Raw genomic sequence first — 18,192 nt, forward strand, 5'->3', positions numbered from 1 at the left:
CAGCCAATATACCACAGTTAGATACTGCTTAAACCAGAATCAGAATTCATCTGAATCAGTATCCTTAAATGCTGACAGGACAGCATGGAAATTCTAAGAACAGGCCATCAAAAGAGATTTGGATAGGTATTTAAAATATGAAAAGCAAGTAGTTAGTTCACAGTTGACAGTACAGGCCTACCTCATTTTATTGCGCCCACTTTACTGCGCTCCATAGTTACTGTGTTTTTGTTTTTTAACAAATTGAAGGTTTGTGGCAACACTACTTCAGCAAGTCCATTAGAGTCATTTCCCAAGTGTTTGTAATTTCATGTCTTTGTGTCACAATTAAGGTAAACTGTCACAGTATTTCAAACTTTTTCCCTATTTTATTTGTTACGGTGATTTGTGATCAGTGATCTTTTGGTGGTACTGTTGTAACTGGTTTGGGACACCACAAACTCTAATCATATATAAGACGGCAAACTTAATTGATATATGTTGTTTGTATTCTGATTGCTTGACTAACCGACCACTGCCCCGTCTCCTTCTCTGGAGACACAATAACGAAATTAGGTCAATTAATAACCCGGCACTGGCCTCTAAGTGTTCAAGTGAAAGGAAGAGTCACACATCTCTCACTTTAAATCAAAAACTAGAAATGACTAAGTTTAGTAAGGAAGGCATGCCAAAAGCCGACTGGCTGTAAGGTAGGCCTCTTGCAACAGTCAAATAGTGAATGCAAAGGAAAAGTTCTTGAAGGAAATTAAAAGTGCTACTCCAGTAAACACACAACTGTTAAGAAAGCAAAACAGCCTTACTGCAAATACAGAAAGTCTGAGTGGTCTGGAGAGAAGACCAAACCAGCCACAATATCCCCTTAAGCCAAAGGCTAATCCAGAGCAAGGCCCCTATAACCCTCTTCTATTCTGTGAAGGCTGACAGAGGTGAGGAAGCTGTAGAAAAAAAGTGTGAACCTATCAGAGGCCGGTTCATGAGGTTTAAGGAAAGAAGCCATCTCCGTAACATAAAGTGCGAGGTGAAGCAGCAAGTGCTGACAGAGAAGCTGCAAGTTCCCCAGGAGACCCAGCTAAGACCACTCATAAAGGTGGCCACACTAAACAACAGATCTTCATGTAGACAAAACCACCTCCTGTTGGAAGGAGATGCCATCGGGGACTTTCACAGCTGAAAAGAAGTCAAGGCCTGGCTTCAAAGTTTCAAAGGGCAGGCTGAATCTCTTCTGAGGGGCTAATGCAGCTGGTGACTTTAAGTTGAAGCTAATGCTCACCATCCTGAAAGTCCTAGGGCCCTTAAGAATTAGGCCAAATCCACTGTGCCTGTGCTCTATAAACGGAACAACAAAGCCGGGATGACAGCACATCTGTTTACAACATGGTTTACTGACTATTTTAAGCCCACTGCTGAGACTACTGCTCAGAAAAAAAGATTCCTTTCAAAATATTACTGCCCATCGACAATGCACCTGGTCACCTAAGAGCTCTCTCTCTGGTGGAGACATATAATGAGATTAATGTTTTCATGCCTCATAACAAAATATCCATCCTGCAGCCCATGGATCAAGGAGTCATTTTGACTTTCAAGTCTTATTATTGAAGAAATACATTTCATAAGACTACAGCTGCCACAGATAGTGACTCCTCTAATGGATCTGGGCAAAAAGCAAATTGAAAACCTTCTGGAAAGGCTTCATCACTCAAGATGTCATTAAGAATGTTCATGATTCATGGAGAAAGATCCAAATATCAACATTAACAGAAGTTTGGAAGAAGTGGATTCTAAACCTCGTGGAAGACTTTAAGGAGTTCAAGACTTCAGTGGAGGAAGTAACTACAGATGTGTTGGAAATAACAAGAGAACTAGAATGAGATTTGGAGCCTGAAGGCATGACTGAATTGTTGCAGGTTCATGATAAAACTAGGACAGATGAAGGGTTGCTTCCTATGGGTAAGCAAAGAAGGTGGTTTCTTGACATGGAACCTACTCCTGGTGAAGATGCTGGGAAGACTGTTGAAATGGCAAAAAAAGGATTTAGAATATTACCTAGACTTAGCTGATAAAGCAGCAGCAGAGTCTGAGAGGACTAACTTCAATTTGGAAGGAAGTTCGGTGGATAAGATGCTATCAAACAACATCACTGCTACAGAGAAATCAATTGTTCGTGAAAGGAAGAGTCAACCTATGTGGCAAAGTACACTGCTGTCTTATTACAAGAAACTGCCACAGCCACCCCAACCTTCAGCAACCACCACCCTGATCAGTCAGCAGCCACCAACATCAAGGCAAAACCCCAAGGTCAGCAAAAAGATTATGACTCACTTAAAGCTCAGATGATGGTAAGCATTTTTTAGCAACAAAGTACTTTTTAGTTAAGGTATTAAGGTATTATTTTTTAGACATAATGCTACTGCACACTCAATACACTGTGGGAGAGTATAAACATAACTTTTATATGCACTGAGAAACCAAAATTTCATTGGATTCTTTTTATTGCAGTAGTCTAGAACTGTAGTATCTCTGAGGTAAGCCCATAAATAATAACTTAAACAACAAAAAAATAAGGAGTGTTACTCTATGGTATAATGCCATGGATATATGAACATTATTAAAAGATATTATCCTTAAAAACAGAAGTTATGTGGCAAAGAAATGGCGTAGTCTTGTCACTTTGGAAAAAAGCATACTTCCAGATAATGCCAGTGCCTCTAAGCAATATCCTATAGAGCTTCTAAATATTCTTATATACCAAAAAGGTATTTATTTCTTCACCATTTTTCATACCCTCTCTCTCTCACTCACTCATACCACTTACTCTCTCACAACAGCTAGTGCTGATTATGTAAACTTTTAGCAATCTGGTGATATACTATGCTAGTAATAAAAAAAAATTATTTTAAATCACCTTTAATACCTAGTTAAGTTAAAATAAGATTACCAAGCAATCTAGCGTAAGACTATTATCACATACATTGATTATCTTTAGTGTCATTAAATTCGTTCAGAATTAACTACTTCTACAGTTTATCATGTTCAGTAGACAAAGGACTCATCTATGAATCAGTAAGTCTTCATTCCCTTCCCTTTTCCTTTGGTTAATTCTCACCATATGAAAGACCCAAGAGTCGTAGGTCCAATCACAACGGTTTATGCTCCAGAACAAGAAATTTGTCGAATTTTAGAAATAATGTTGTCTGTAGTAAGCACCTCCAACCTATCCAGTCTTCTCTTTCCTCTGTTTTTGAGACAATAGTTTCTAAAACCAGTTGTTTTTCATAATAATTCTTATCCTTTTTGAAGATAAAAGTGACAAATGGAAGGGAATCAAAGGTGTTGTGGCTACAGGGCCAATGCAACAGTTGACATTTAGAGACCAAGGATGAATACTAGAGGGAAAGACCACTCAGACCCTTTATTTGCCTAGGTACTCTGATCACAATTGGCATCTTAAAACAAGCACGGCTTTCTCAAAATGACTGAGTGAACATGGCCCTTTAGTATGAACTGATTTCATTAAAAGAAAGCAAATTTTAGCATATCACACACATGTAGTTATAATTAGGACCAGGAGCTAGTTTTTATCATTTATTATTGGCAGTCTCTGTAGGAAGAAAGTAATTATTATCTCAATCAATCTTGTTAGTTTCATTAAAAACTGATTAAGGGGAATAAATATTGGAAGCTTACTGCGAATAAAGTAACAAAGGCCACTGGGTGTAAGATTGAAAATATAAAATTTAGGGATTACTTGTAAATTTTTTCTATTGCCACCAATAAAATAATAAATAATCAAAAGTGGCTCAAAATATGATAGAAATTTAATTTTCTGTGTTGTTTAAAAGAAGTTTAAGTACCAGGTACCTGGCACCCAGAAGCAGTCTCCTAAAAGGAAACCAGTATGCAAAGATGACCAGACTGAGATTTTCACTTCACAGGTTCTATTTTTTTAAACCTACTCCAATTCTAAAAGTATCTCTAAAACATTTTTCAAACCAAGTTAACATGGTTTACAATTCAGTATGGATTTATATGTATACAATTAGCAACTTCAGTGATCACTATCATACTCTTAGATCACAATGTTAATATCTGTCCATTCTTCTCTATTTTAGTATATTCTCTTTGCTATGCTGAAATGTACATATAGTTGTTTCACTGTGAATCTACTGAAGATTTAACATAGTAAGTTTCCTACCTATTAATTTTAATGCAGTATAATCAATGCAGATTTTATTTTCAAATACGTATTTTAATTGTTATAATTAAAAATAAACTCACGATTATTTTTTTTCCAAAATCAAATGTCTTATTTACTATTTACCTGGTGGTGGAATCAGAGGTGGAGCAGTGCTGACAGTTGGAGGAGGTGGAAGAAATGGAGGAGGTGGAAGGTGAGTGGGAGGAGCTCCTGGGGGGAAAAATGGAGGTGGTTTGCTAAAATTGTTGTCTACTTCAGTAGCAGATCTTTCAGAAAGGACCTAAAATTAAAGCATAGTTAATTTTAAAAAATGAATAAATTAAAAGCTCAGTAAATTCATTTAAGAAATGAAATAAAAAGCTTTATTTGCATACACATATTTTGGGGCGGTAGAAGTAATTTTTTCCATGTGTGTGATATGTGTGTATATTTACAGATGTGAGTATATACTCATACACACTCTTTAAGATGTCCATATACAAAGCCTAGAAAAAATGACTGAATCATTACCCAAAAAAAGTAGTAAGAAATAATAAAAACATTCTAAACAAGAGTACTTCTAAACATAAATACAATATAATGAGTATTATCTTTGTTACCCAACCAAGTTACAGTACTCAAATTAAGGCAATGTAATCATTAGTCACAAATACCAGCATTAAGAAATTAACATGGCAGCAGAAACAGGCATCCACTGTACTAGGCCTTGTCATCATCAGGTTGCATGCATTAACAGGGTGCAAGTAAACAGGCAGCCAGATATATAAATAACTTTTTCATGTGAGTCTTGTAACTTTAACAAGGGTTTATACTTGAAAAGTAAATGTGTTTACAAATTCTGATCTGTGTAAACAGGTAAGGGGCAGGGAGCAAACCTACAGGAGTGACACATAGAAATCTGGATTTTTGTTAAGGCTCCCTCAGGGATTCTGATGTACAAACACATTTAGGAAACAGCAGAAACAGGCAACATAATGTTGTACATTTAATGTATACTTCTAAATTCTTCGCTGGTTAAATATGATTATATTTAAACATATAATCCCTGTTTTAATCAACTTTTCCTACATTTAAGTGATTTTTGTAATGCTTATGCTGATAAGCTATTTTTTAAAGTAGGGAACAGAATTATTTTAAGAAATTATGGCATTTTAATGCTGGGGGAAAGAAAAGAGGGCTACCTTCCAGTTTAGAAATGATTTACCCTTACACATGCTAAAAAGAAAAAAAGATTAATTTATTAAAAGTAATGAGAATCAAAACACTTTGACATTTTTTTAAGGTACTCAGGAAGAGGTAATAATAAAAAATAGTAATGATCAAGTTAAGAACTGAAAAGTCTCAGTTACTAAAGTTCTAACTTGAATCCAAGTTACTAATATCTCCTTCATTCTTTCACTTGAAAAAAAGCAAATCTACTTCCTCCAAAAATGACATGTTAAATTATGGTATATCCATATAATGAAACTATCATGAAGGAATTTTAAATATTTTTAAGAATATGGATAATGAAAATGATAATTTAAAAAAAAGATACACAAAAAATCATAAAGTATATTAATCTTGTTTGGTGACAAGGAAGAGATGTACCAGAGTGTTAAGAGTGGTTATCTTTAGATGTTAGTACTGGTGGTTTTATTTTCTTCTTTACACTTTTTTCATATTTTCCCTTTTTTTGGTCCAATTAACCTACATATTATGTTTACAGCAAAGGAAAAGAAATCTTACTAAAAAAGATCCAGAGATGATAAATTCTAATTGGAATAGCTTTTATAATAAAAGGGTGATTGATTCCATATTTTAAATCTCTTTGTAGCACCTAAAATACCAAGCATATAGCATAGCACTATAAATGCATATTGAATAAATTAAGTTAGAATATGGATGTAATCCTTTAGTTTAAAAATTAATAATTCTTAAAATACAAAACCTGTATGTTGCTGTTTTCATTTGCCCGTCGCCTTCCTTCAACTCGGCTAATTGTTATAGTCTGACCAATAACATCAATTGCCCCAGGTAATCTCCTGTAAATAGAAATTGAATCAATTCAGTTTCACCTAATTAGATGTTTGAAAAATAACACAAATATTAGGTGAGAAATGAAATCTAAGACCTTTTGCAATGTACTTTAAAATAAAACCAGATAACAACACACACTTAAAAAAAAAATTCACTAAGTTAGATCTCACTACTTTGTACAGTCATAAAAGCTAAGCTTTATTAGTGAGCTGGAACCAATGTATCCAATAATGATCATGTTAAATTTCAGTATTTTATAGGTTTTTCTTTTAAATTTACTATTTTTAATAGTCTCCAATTAAATTTATCTTTGTGGAACTGAATCAGGTAGCAAATGCTAAGCAAATGGAAATAAAAATTTTGGCAGCTATAATTACGAAACATATTAATTCTATTACAGAAACTTAAAAAATTCCCCCAAAAGACTTGAAAAGAAATAATGCTCATTTTGATACACACTGTATTTTACTTAGTGTTTTATTCCAAGCATTAGAAAGCATAAAATGGGATCCAGTTTTCCATTTCTGATAACTTGCCTTTAAATAGAAAATTTTAAATATTTAAAAGCCTGCCCCACTCCAATTGTATTTATAATCCATTAAAGTTTAATTATATGAGTAGACGGAAAAATAGTCTACCACAAAATGCTGCAAATTTAATTAGAGAAACTAGTAAGTTAAATTTTAAAAAATGTTAAAAGCCAGTTAGTAGTTAAGGATTTTATGAAAGTATATATGCTTAACGAGATAAAGAAGTCACCTGAAGGAAGAGGCAATGAAAAAATGGATGCAAATTAAATGTATTTCTCTTTATCTCTTAGTTCAGAACACTTCTGCCTTTAAAAACTTCAGAGAAATATTATACCTAAACCTCGTAAGAAGCCTTCACTTAACAAATTACTATATACTTGTTAGAGATGTTAAAGCTACGGCTCATAGTGATGTAACTGACATCGGTAATAATTAAATGGCAAAACTTTCAAATCCAAGTCTTTCCGATTCCAAAGCCTACAGAACCCTTCCCTCGAGCTACGCCGCCTCCTAACAAGATAACTTGCTTTTGAGACATTTAAGACTCTTAAAAATCAAGAACTAGTGAAAGTTTGCCTCAAGTGAACCTTGAGAAACCCCATAATTTTATGTTCACAAAAACAAAGACAGCCCTATAAAAGTACATAATAGCATTTGAAATGTCTTCAACTACATAGTCCATTCCTACTTATCACCTTGCCCACTTTAGACTTCTGTTCTATATAATTCTAATAGAATTTTTTAAAAAGTTCACGCTTTTCTAATTTTATCCCCAGGTCAGTGACTTCCCAGATTTTCTCATGATCTCAAAGAGAAAAGATGATTTTTAACTTAACTCGTGCCCTTCGATATAGATGGCAACTATCCTAACATTCACACATGAGAAAAATCCAAATACCTCAGACATAAAACAAATATTGCTCCAATTTTTCCCCTAAAACTTAAAACAATTACAAAGCTATGACCACTGTAACTTCATATCAAAGCAGATGCCATCGGTCCTCAGATATCTACACATATCTCAGATTCCAACATCCTGACAGCTAGCTATAGGTGTATATTCTGAGGCCACAATTTCCCCTCACCTTTTACTGCTACTTAGACTTCACTGTGAAAATCTTTACCTCTATTTCCTTTTCCACTCTTTTCTGTTCCTGACTGCTGCATTCTCCCCTCTCCATCTTTTAAAATTTATTCTCCTCAGGAACAAATTCTCGCAAATGTATTTGGATTTGTAATTTCTCCAAATTGTTAAAGTAGCAAAACTTAAATCTAGATCTAACACTCTAATGTCTGTGCCCAAACGAAAGATTTCTATATACCCTGGATTTCTAAAGACTTCTGCTTTCAAATATTCTGGGACACATGAGAGTACTCATTCCTTAAAGTTTATCTTAAATATGGTCAGAGAAGTCTAATTTTTCAACTTTAAATGGATTACTCACTGAAGATTCAAGTGGCAAATACTAAGCTTCTAAAAATATACACATGAAAAACCAGCCTTAACAAATGTGCATCAGTAGAGGGAATACAGAAAATGCAATTTCCACAATAACAACACCTCTTTGTCCAGGGATTTTCACCACACAAACTGATTTACCTTAATCAGAAATGTGAACTTTACCATTTTGTTCAGAAATATATGACAAGATACATAAGCATATACCAAAGTAACAAAAAGTACATAATAATTAAGAGATGAGTAATTAACAATCTGTTATTCTGATGCCACATTATGTAAAATGATGTTGAACCATATTATTCTGAAAATTTTTAACGAACCACTTTTTATTTCAATGCATAAAAAGATTTAATAGAGCTTCACTATAAGGATCTACTGTACCCTGAGTTTCCACATAGCACAAGTTTACCTGGACTTGCTTACACATTTGTTCAGTAAGGCAGATAGCTAATGTAGCTATCAAGATTCTCTTCTCTATACTGGACGGTAAAAAGCTGAAGAGACAGAAACTAACCACAATGGATATCTGAAGTCTCATTAATCTACAAGCTTAATACAGGCAGTGGATGTTCACAAGAGCCTCTACCTTTCATGAATATGAAAATATCTCTGAAATTATAACGTAATTAAATTAAAATGATATATTTTGGTGATTCTGATGTAAGCCGCTTACAAAGATACAACAAAACTTTAAAAGTGACAAAATTAGGACCAAGGGAAGAGAAAGAATTAGTTACTAATCTTTTGTCACAAATTTATTACTGAGCTTCTCATTTTTTAACAGCCAAAATAAAGGACACCATTAATAACAAAAGTCTTGATGTGTGTAAGATAAAAACAAAGCATTAGCTCTAAAGATGGCATTTCCTGGTAATAATAGCTAGTGTTTACTGAGCACCTACTATGTGCTAGGAAAGCACTATTCTAAGCACTTTATATGCATTTACTCTTCATAATAACCCTATTAGGTAGCAACTATTATTCCCATTTTCCAGATGAAAATAAAGAGAAAAAAATTTCTCCTGAGTCCATGTTAAGACAAAGTAGGATACAGTTTTCAAACACTTTTGACCTCAAAATACAGTTATTTAAGAAACACATTTTGCACAGCAATCCAGTAAACATATATAAACAACTGAAAGCTTCATGAAACAATACTTACACTTATTATAAAGGAAAGAGTAACGTTAAAATCAAACATGATTTATTAGTATTCAATATCACACACAAAAAAGCAAAATAAACAATACAAAACCATGAAATATGTGGTGGCTGAGACCATGAAATTAATTTCACACCCATCACTAAGGGACTGCAATCTCACGCTGAGAAAAACACTGAAATAGGGACAAAGTCTCCAATATTACTACAACGAAAGTGTAAGTGAATTTCACAGAGCTGTTTCTCAAAATGTTCCTCGATATTGGGTGAACTGTAACAATGCACAATTCAATAAAAGTAATTTAATCAAGCGAGCAAAACAACACTGAGTACATGCCCTCTTGATAAAGACTTGATCTCAAGATTTAACTTTTTTTTTAAAAAAGATTTTATTTATTTATTTTTGAGAGAGACAGAGAGAGCGAGCGGGCATGACTGGGGGAAGAGGGAGAGGGAAAATCAGACTCCTTGATGAGCAAGGAGCCCAACATGGGACTGGATCCCAGAACATGACGGGAGCTGAAGGCAGATGCTTAACTGACTGAGCCACCCAAGCTCCCGGGTTCAACTATACTTTTGAGCAAGAATCCTTAACTAGCATACATGGGATACTGAGGGGTCAGGAGGTTCCTCAACTTCAATATATGCATGTGTATACATGTATTTTTCAGGCATAAGAGACAATAGTTGGCAGCAAATTTTCAAAGGGGTTACTGCTTCAAAATTCTCAATCACTATTCTGAAAGAATGAATGAATCACATATCCTTGAAGAAATCTATGCATGTTTCTCACAAAAGAGCTCCTAATAAGAACTGCACAGCAACAGCAACAGTTCAAGGATTCAATCTCTAGGGAAAAATCTAGAGGTAACTATTAAATATTCCCAAGTTAAGACAGATGCACTAGGATCACTGTCTAACTCAGGTCATACAGCTAAGTAGATGCCTGTAACAATTCTGCCAAGGACATCGGTATAACATCTTTTAAGTTACTGTAGGAAAGAGATAAGCCTTGAAAGACATGTAGAATGGATTTAGCCATGTAGGACAGGGAGGGAGTACATTTTAAATGGAGGGAAGAACATGAGCAGAGAAAGTATGTAAGGAAAATAACATGTGCAGGATTCTAATTTCCAGTTTGGCAAATATACTAACCACCAATCTGTATGCAACAGAAACAGCATGATACACCTTTGATATTGGCTACCAACAAAAAGACTTTCAAAGAAGCAGAAAATATAAATTAAATGAGACTCACACAGAAGAAAAAGCTCTATAAGGTTATAAAATGCTATGCAAACATCAGTTCCATCCTACTAAATTTATCATTTTTACCTCATATTCCAAGGTGATCACTAAATATTTGATTAATAACCAATTGATAATCTTTATGCCAAGCCAGAATTCCACCTCTCAATCAGTGGTTCTCAAAGCTTCCTACACATCAGAATCATCTGAGAGCTTTTAAGAATCCCAATGCCCAGAGTATACACCAGATTATTTAATTCAGTGTCCAGGGCCTAAGTATCCGTAATTTTTTGAAGCTTCCCAGGTAATTCCAATACATAGCCAAAGTTGAGGACTACAACTAAAGGCACGCCCAAGGAAGACACTTATATTGTATTTTCTTCTAGAAGGAATTTGAAGTAGTTGATAAAAATTAATACTTAACTCCTTATTACTCAACAAATATAGTCATACCTACCAAGGCCTGATAACTAAGGTAATGTCATTCACTGCATATATATTTTTATACTGATAAATTCTGAGTTTTGTGGAGTCACACAGGACTGCCTCTAATACTTTTTCTTTTACCTTCACAAGCACAAGAATACTTTTTTCTATGATGAACAGTTTATAAAGACAACTTAATGTATTCTATTTTTCAAGTGAAGATCAATAAAAAATGCGGTCTTAAAAAATAATAAATGTCCAAAATAAAAATCACAGAATTTAAAACTGTTTTCAGAGCATGTAATTTATTGTCTATCAGTACTACTATTAAAGAGACTACGGTGGGAGCAGAGATCCAAAGGGAACTCTTACTGGGTACCCTGCAACAGGTGCTTTTGCAGCCATAGAAGCCATTTAATCCACAAGTACTTAGTGTAAGTCCAATTAGTTTCATTTTCACAGATATAGAAAAAGGCTCTTTTGTGACGTAAAGTGCCAGTACCAAGATTCAGGCTCAGGTATGACTATAAAGTTTACTTCTTTTACAAAGTGTTTTCCATGCTAATTCTCTGGGGCCTGAATTTTTTAAATGTTGTTACTTTTTAAAACTATCTTGAAGGCTTAAAGGTGAACTATGCTAAAATTTGACTCACTAGAGGACATAAATCTGTTCATTAGGGAAGCCAAATTTACTCACTTTTGTGCAGAGCTTGAGATAAAGGATAACCTGCCATACTTTTGTTTAATTTCATGTTTTAAATACAGGAAAAGATACCATTCTACAGGGAATCTTTTAAAATAAAGGCCTTCATATGTCCAATCACATAAAATCTTACATAATACAGCAACCCACATTCAGAGTGCTCGGTCAAATGCCATGAAGGTACAGGTACATCTTTTCAGTATATTACTTCATCAAGACATAATAATAAGTAGTGAAAGAACAAATGAAGAGGTCAATCTTAGATTGAATGTCCATTTAACATCCAATCTGTTATAAGAAATGCAAGCAGGTTTAAATATTTTAGCGATTCTACATTAAGCAATTTTCACTATTCGTCTTTCAAGAGTCTGGTTAAAAAGCATTAATACTAAAAAACAAGCTTAGTGGGACAACCTAGAATTTGAAACTAATTACCTGACAAAATTCAATCTTATAAAATGGAAACAAAACACACAAACTGGACATTAGGATAAGATTACAGCAATCATCCACACTGCCAACTTCAATTTTCTGTGTTCATTAAAACTGCTTTATTCTTCTACTAATTGGCTTAGTATCACAAATCTGAATTTATGAAACAAACTTGTATCAATAAAATGTCCTTGTTACACACATATAGTTAGCTTGAAGAGTACTATTTATCAAAAGTTGGAAGAACACTATATTATATAAATTAATAGGAACACACATGAGATAAGAAGTCTGAGTCTCCAAATAACTTACAATAAGGATTGCAACCACTGTTTAATTGCTCTTTACAAAGAGATTTAAGCCATCTTCCAAAAAAACCCCTACCTACATTTCTGTTAACTACAAAAGCTAGCATCTCATTTTTTATCCTGTAAGGGTATGTATGTATGTGACCACATATATACATGCACACATACACCATTCGAAAGGAGAACAATAGCTTTTATCTAGAGTTTTTTCTTTTGAATTTTCAAAAGCACAAAATATATACTGAAAATAGTGTCAAATTTCCTACTACTTACATTCCGAGACCAATCACAATGTCAGAATGGGAGCTTTCTGTGTTTCCGAAGCAAAATTTAGGAGGTGGGGGAGTAATAGTATAAACACTGAGACAGATCATTTTCAGTTATGAGAACTAATATGGTCTCTATAAGCTAATTATCCTATTTCGAGAAATAAACCATTATATCAAAAGCACAACTATTTTAAGTAAAAAAATTCTGTCAAATGATTGATATAAAAAGGAATTTCAGATATTGACATAGTAGCAAAAGAACCATATATAAAGTTTTAAATTGCATTAAAAATAAGTGATTCAAGTATTTCTGCGCCTTTGCTTATGAAAATCAATTTGCCTTAACTGCAGGTACTAACAGGCAGAGAATCTGGAATAAATGCCCTACTTTCTCAGATCTCCTTTTCCATGTAAACTAGGGACTAGCCAGAAAATAAAGACTCTCATGATTGAAAGGGCCTTCCTGATAACACAGTCCAGCCTGTCATGTTAAAAATGTACAGACGCCTAGAGATTTTAGGGAACTATCCTAAATTCACACAGGCACAAAACCAAACCTAGTGTTCAAATCTAGTACTTATGCCATGAAACTGCTGTAAGTTTAAAAAAGTAGTTATTCTTTATCTACAAAAATGGCTACTGATACATTTCAACAACAGAACAATGAAAATGAAAGTTCTTATCATCTGGCCCTTTTGGGATCAATAAACAGGCTGTCCAGATTGCTGGCCAGGTTAAATATAAATCTAAGAGTTTCTCTATGCACTGTATGCTATAATAACCAAGCTAATTATTATACAGAAATTACATTATTAGCACTCCTGTTAAACTTTAGGGTTTCACAGAAATATTAAACATGAAAAGATTCACAGACTCCATTCCGCACTTTCAGATCTAACTTTATTTAAAATAACTCTTGAAATTTCTACAGGTGCTTCAGGAATTGTAGTTTTAAAAACTAAGATCAATATCGTACAATATTATGAAAAACGTCAATGAGTACACTTTTAAAATAGTAAGATATGCAAATTTTCATTCTATACCCTGTTAAAGCAACACATGCAACTGAGACTATTCTAAGAATATAGATAATATATTTCTATCTGCATTAATTACTGTATTTCTAGTTTGGATATTCTTTAAAAAAGTCAAGATATTTTTGACTTTGAGATGAATAGCCACTTTTGAGAATGACTAAGCTTATTCTCTCCTAGTAAGAGATCCTATCAAAGCCAACTTGACTAGAAATCCTTACTATCCGTGGAGAATATATAATAAAGACCCCAAAGAAAAGGAAATTTAAGAAAATAAAATTTTGATAGTGTTTCCTTCCTTTGCCTTTCTCTTAGTTGTTATGATCAAAGATATCTGATAACTTACACATCTAAATGAAAATATTTAAAAGCACATAATTTAGCATCAACCTGCCCAGGAAGAAAGCTTAAAATGCTGTAACGAACGCAAACAAAATATCACCCCCATACCATCACTGTTTAAAACTTTAAATGGCAGATTAGGGAGGTACCTAAGTCTACATGTCCAAGTCAAGCAACCTGTTAATTGCTCAGACTGATTACTATTTGCAATGCACTATCCTATCTAATCTATCTGCTTCTCATTACATCCCTTGGGGTAGAAATTATTATTCCCATGTTACAGGCTCAGAGAGTATACAGTACCCACCCAAGGCTGCATGCTTTGTAACTCTAAGATTCAGAACACAAACCATAATTCTGCAGAGGTGAATCAGAAGTAAAAGCACAGTAACAACAAAGGAGATGGAACTTCCTAAGACAGCTGGTAGACTCAATGAAATGGCTGCTTTATGCACTGTACTTGAGATAAAACATTTGGAAAGATTCAGTGTAGTTCAATTTTATATAGGTTCTAAATACTAACTCAGAAGGCTAAATTTTATTCAACAAATAATGAGAAACACCCAGGGATTTAATAGGGTGTGATATGAGAAAAAAGAATTAAACCTGCAGCAGTAGGGAGGAAAAAACGTTTATCGAGGTCCCATTAGCATGGTTCCATGCAATTTATAATGTAGTATAAAAAGCCAGAGAAATGATAGGCAAGGTGTGAGGTGACAGGGCCTGACTCATGATTTTTAAAACCCTCATTTCTATAATGAAAAAGCATAATTGAGGGGGTAAAAATATGGTACAATCTAATCAAAATTTATTATCTTATTACTAGACAAAACAACACTGATGATCTAAACATCAGGGAGTAGCCAATGTTTAAAAACAGCCTTACCTTAGGTCGGGTGATTCGGCCCTCCCATACCGGTCCTGCCACTTCCCAACGCTGGAATTGGCTTTTCTGGAGGCAGTACTTGTCTGAGACTGAGAAGAGGTGCTGTTTCTGGTGAGATAAATTTTCTATGTTTTTTCTTACATATTGTTGTCTCTGACCCCCCTTGTTCTGTCTTTTTTTTCTTTTCTTTGACATACTTTGTCTAAAGTCCTTTAGCATGTTCCTATTATATCATTCTCTTCAAGTCTCTGTGGTACTAAAACTGCTAGTAGGTATTTAAATATAAATGTGTCATCAACATTTTATTAACTCCAGAATATTTTTAGAAATCTTTTTCAATATGATGTCAAAATGCACAATAAGAACCAAGGGCTTATCAGGTTATAATATATTATCAAGAAATAACTTTCTGTGCTTTTATGAGTAACATTAACTTTTGTGGTTTCACAAAACCTTATTCAAAACTTTGGTATTTCTCTCCTATATTCTTTCAATAACAGGTACAAACAGTGTACCAGCTAACAGTAACACTCTGATGTGTTTTGTAAAACCTACACTATATATATTTCATAAAAATTCCATTTCAAAATAACTCCTTCAAAATAAAATTCGAAAGAAAGTTAATTTTATTCATAGTGACATACTCCATAAAAAGTTCAGCTATTTACACTCTTGCCAGTCCTTTAAAGGACTAATAAGACACTTTTTCGATGGGAAAATTTTTCTATAGGAAAAATATATATGTTTATGTGTCTGCTTATTTATGTAAAAAAAAAAAACGATGGAAGAATAAGCTAGAAACTAGACAAAGAAATTGGGGGAAGAGTGACAAATCTGAGTATACTTGGAACTCTGTTAAATGTTTTATATGTGCAAAAAATAAATCAATAAACATGGAGGAAAAGAAAAGCTGAACACAAACAGAAACAATGGATCAAATTATACTTTTAATGATTAATATAACCACTCTGAAGGAAACTTCTGAATATGATGACTATATACCCTCAGCCTGGGGAAAAAAAGGAAAAGAAAAAAATAATTCCAAAGAAATCTTGAATTCTACTTAATAGGTTTGGTTTTCATAATGGCAGGTGAAGTCCTAATCTATTCTATGTGTATTTTTAGGATTAAACAAGTACATACACTGAAGTTGTTGGGAACTAGGTTCTCAATGCGGTAAAACGGTAAAAGATGCAAGATGGAAAAAGGAAATGTAAGTAGAAACCTGTGGTGTCAAATGTGAAATAAAAGAAACATGATGACTGCATGATTAAAATTATACATAAGACAATTTCATATTGAAATTGTTTTCTCCCAGCTGAAAAAGCCTAGAAACAGTGGCACTCCAACAGCAATGAGCTAACGGGTGCCAAGATCTTGGTTTCTAATCATCATTTCCCACTAAAAGGCATCAAGGTGCTTTCGAGAAACGGTTGCTTCCAGGGAGGGGCAGAGAAAGCACAAGATAAGCCAGGAACATCTGGTAAAGCTAGAAAGTAAAAAAAAAAAATCCTCAAAAACAACAACAACAAAAAAACACGATGGGGAAAAATTAAAAGGTCACAGGAGCCACTCTGAAGAGACTGCCACAGAGCAAGTCTGGAACACTCTGAGCATCGATATGAATTACAGTATATATAAGTAATGCAGATATAGCTTATATACTACATATACAAATAAACCATATTTATAAGCCATAATCCCACAAATAAAATAAAAACTAATGAGTCTAGCTGATAATAAATAAGTGGAGGAGGTGGAAAGCTCATTTTTAAAGGAGAATGCCAACTAATTAATATAAGAAAAATAACAGAGTTAGATAATCACTATTTTACAGCCATTATAGTAGTAACGGGAGAAAGCCAAAATCATCAATGGATACTAAAATTCTTGGGAAGTTTAAGAAGAAATAGGATAGATACAGTTTCCTCACAGATTACTTATTAAATACAAAGAGTAAAAATAGTAAACTCTGCAGTACAGAAACCCAAAGAACACCATCACAACTAAATGACTAAAGTTACCATCACTAATAATGGGGCAAAATGACATCATCTACCTTCAGGCTGATGCACTGAGGACACAACATCACTAATGTAGTCTCCTGCCTAAAAAGCAGAACCTGAATCCAACAAAGAGGAAACATCAGGCAAACTCCAACTGAGGGATGATTTACAAAACAAATGGACTGTACTCATCAAAATCCAATACAAAGACAATACAAAGAATGTCTGAGAAACTGTCTCAGATTAAAGAATAAAGAGATAAAAGAGTTAATTATAATGGATGATCCTGGACTGAATCCTAAATCAAGAAAAGAACTTCCATGAAAGACATTACTGAAATAATTAGCTATATTTATGGTTTGTGTATTAATGTACTGGCTCATTAGATTTTCTCACTTTGATAACTATGTCCTATGATTACATAACAGAATGTCCTTGTTCTTACTTGAAGTATTTAGAGGTTGAAGGGGCACGATGTTCACAATTAATAAATGGTTCAAAAAGGAAAATATTTTTGGGAAATTATAAAGCAAACATGGCCAAATGTTAACAACTGGAGAATTTGGATGAAATATACATAAGTGTTCAGCTTGTGAAAATGTATCAAGCTGTACATTCTTGACATAATACAAAAACTTTTAAAGATTAAGCAAAACATTCTGATATATTAAACATTAACATTTTACTCAAGTATGCCAATTTGCTTGGCAATAAAGAAAGTTAGAAACCTAGCATTTCTACTGATAAAGTACAAAGAACCAATAAAAAAAGTTCTGTGCAAAAATACCAACAGTCATCTACACATTAATAAGGCAATCTAAGATTTTTAAACAAAGGAAATACAGTGGTAAGGTCAGTAGTACAGCTCATTACTATTTGTTGTGTAGTTTCTATTATGTCTTAAGTGACATTCCTGTCTTTTCCCTAAAGTCAAAAAATTTTACTTTCAAACATGTCTCTCTAACCTCCATAAATACAAAGACTAAAACAGAAAAAACACAAATAATTATTTAGGGGAAATACTTCACAATGAACAAAAGTATGCTTTTGATCAAGATGAACCCAGAAGGGGCTCCTGGGTGGCACAGCGGTTAAGCGTCTGCCTTCGGCTCAGGGCGTGATCCCATCGTTGTGGGATCGAGCCCCACGTCAGGCTCCTCCGCTGTGAGCC

General features: G+C 33.9%; 1 protein-coding gene across 26 annotated transcripts in view; it reads right to left on the minus strand.

Annotated features, from left to right (window-relative positions):
- Positions 1–18,192, minus strand: part of FIP1L1 (factor interacting with PAPOLA and CPSF1) — a 74,114-nt gene that overhangs the window by 26,636 nt on the left and 29,286 nt on the right. For 14 of the 26 annotated variants that reach the window (XM_040625021.1, XM_040625019.1, XM_040625020.1 and 11 more), the window contains 2 exons: positions 6,126–6,219; positions 4,319–4,475 (listed from right to left, as the gene is read on the minus strand). In XM_040625021.1, coding sequence (XP_040480955.1) covers positions 4,319–4,475; positions 6,126–6,219 — 251 coding nt within the window. Of the gene's footprint in view, positions 1–4,318; positions 4,476–6,125; positions 6,220–15,015; positions 15,124–18,192 lie in introns of all 26 variants that reach the window. The other 12 variants (XM_040625010.1, XM_040625007.1, XM_040625009.1 and 9 more) reach the window with 1 other exon arrangement.

This window comes from Ursus maritimus, unplaced genomic scaffold, assembly GCF_017311325.1.
Source record: "Ursus maritimus isolate PB19 unplaced genomic scaffold, ASM1731132v1 scaffold_8, whole genome shotgun sequence".
NCBI lineage: Eukaryota > Metazoa > Chordata > Mammalia > Carnivora > Ursidae > Ursus > Ursus maritimus.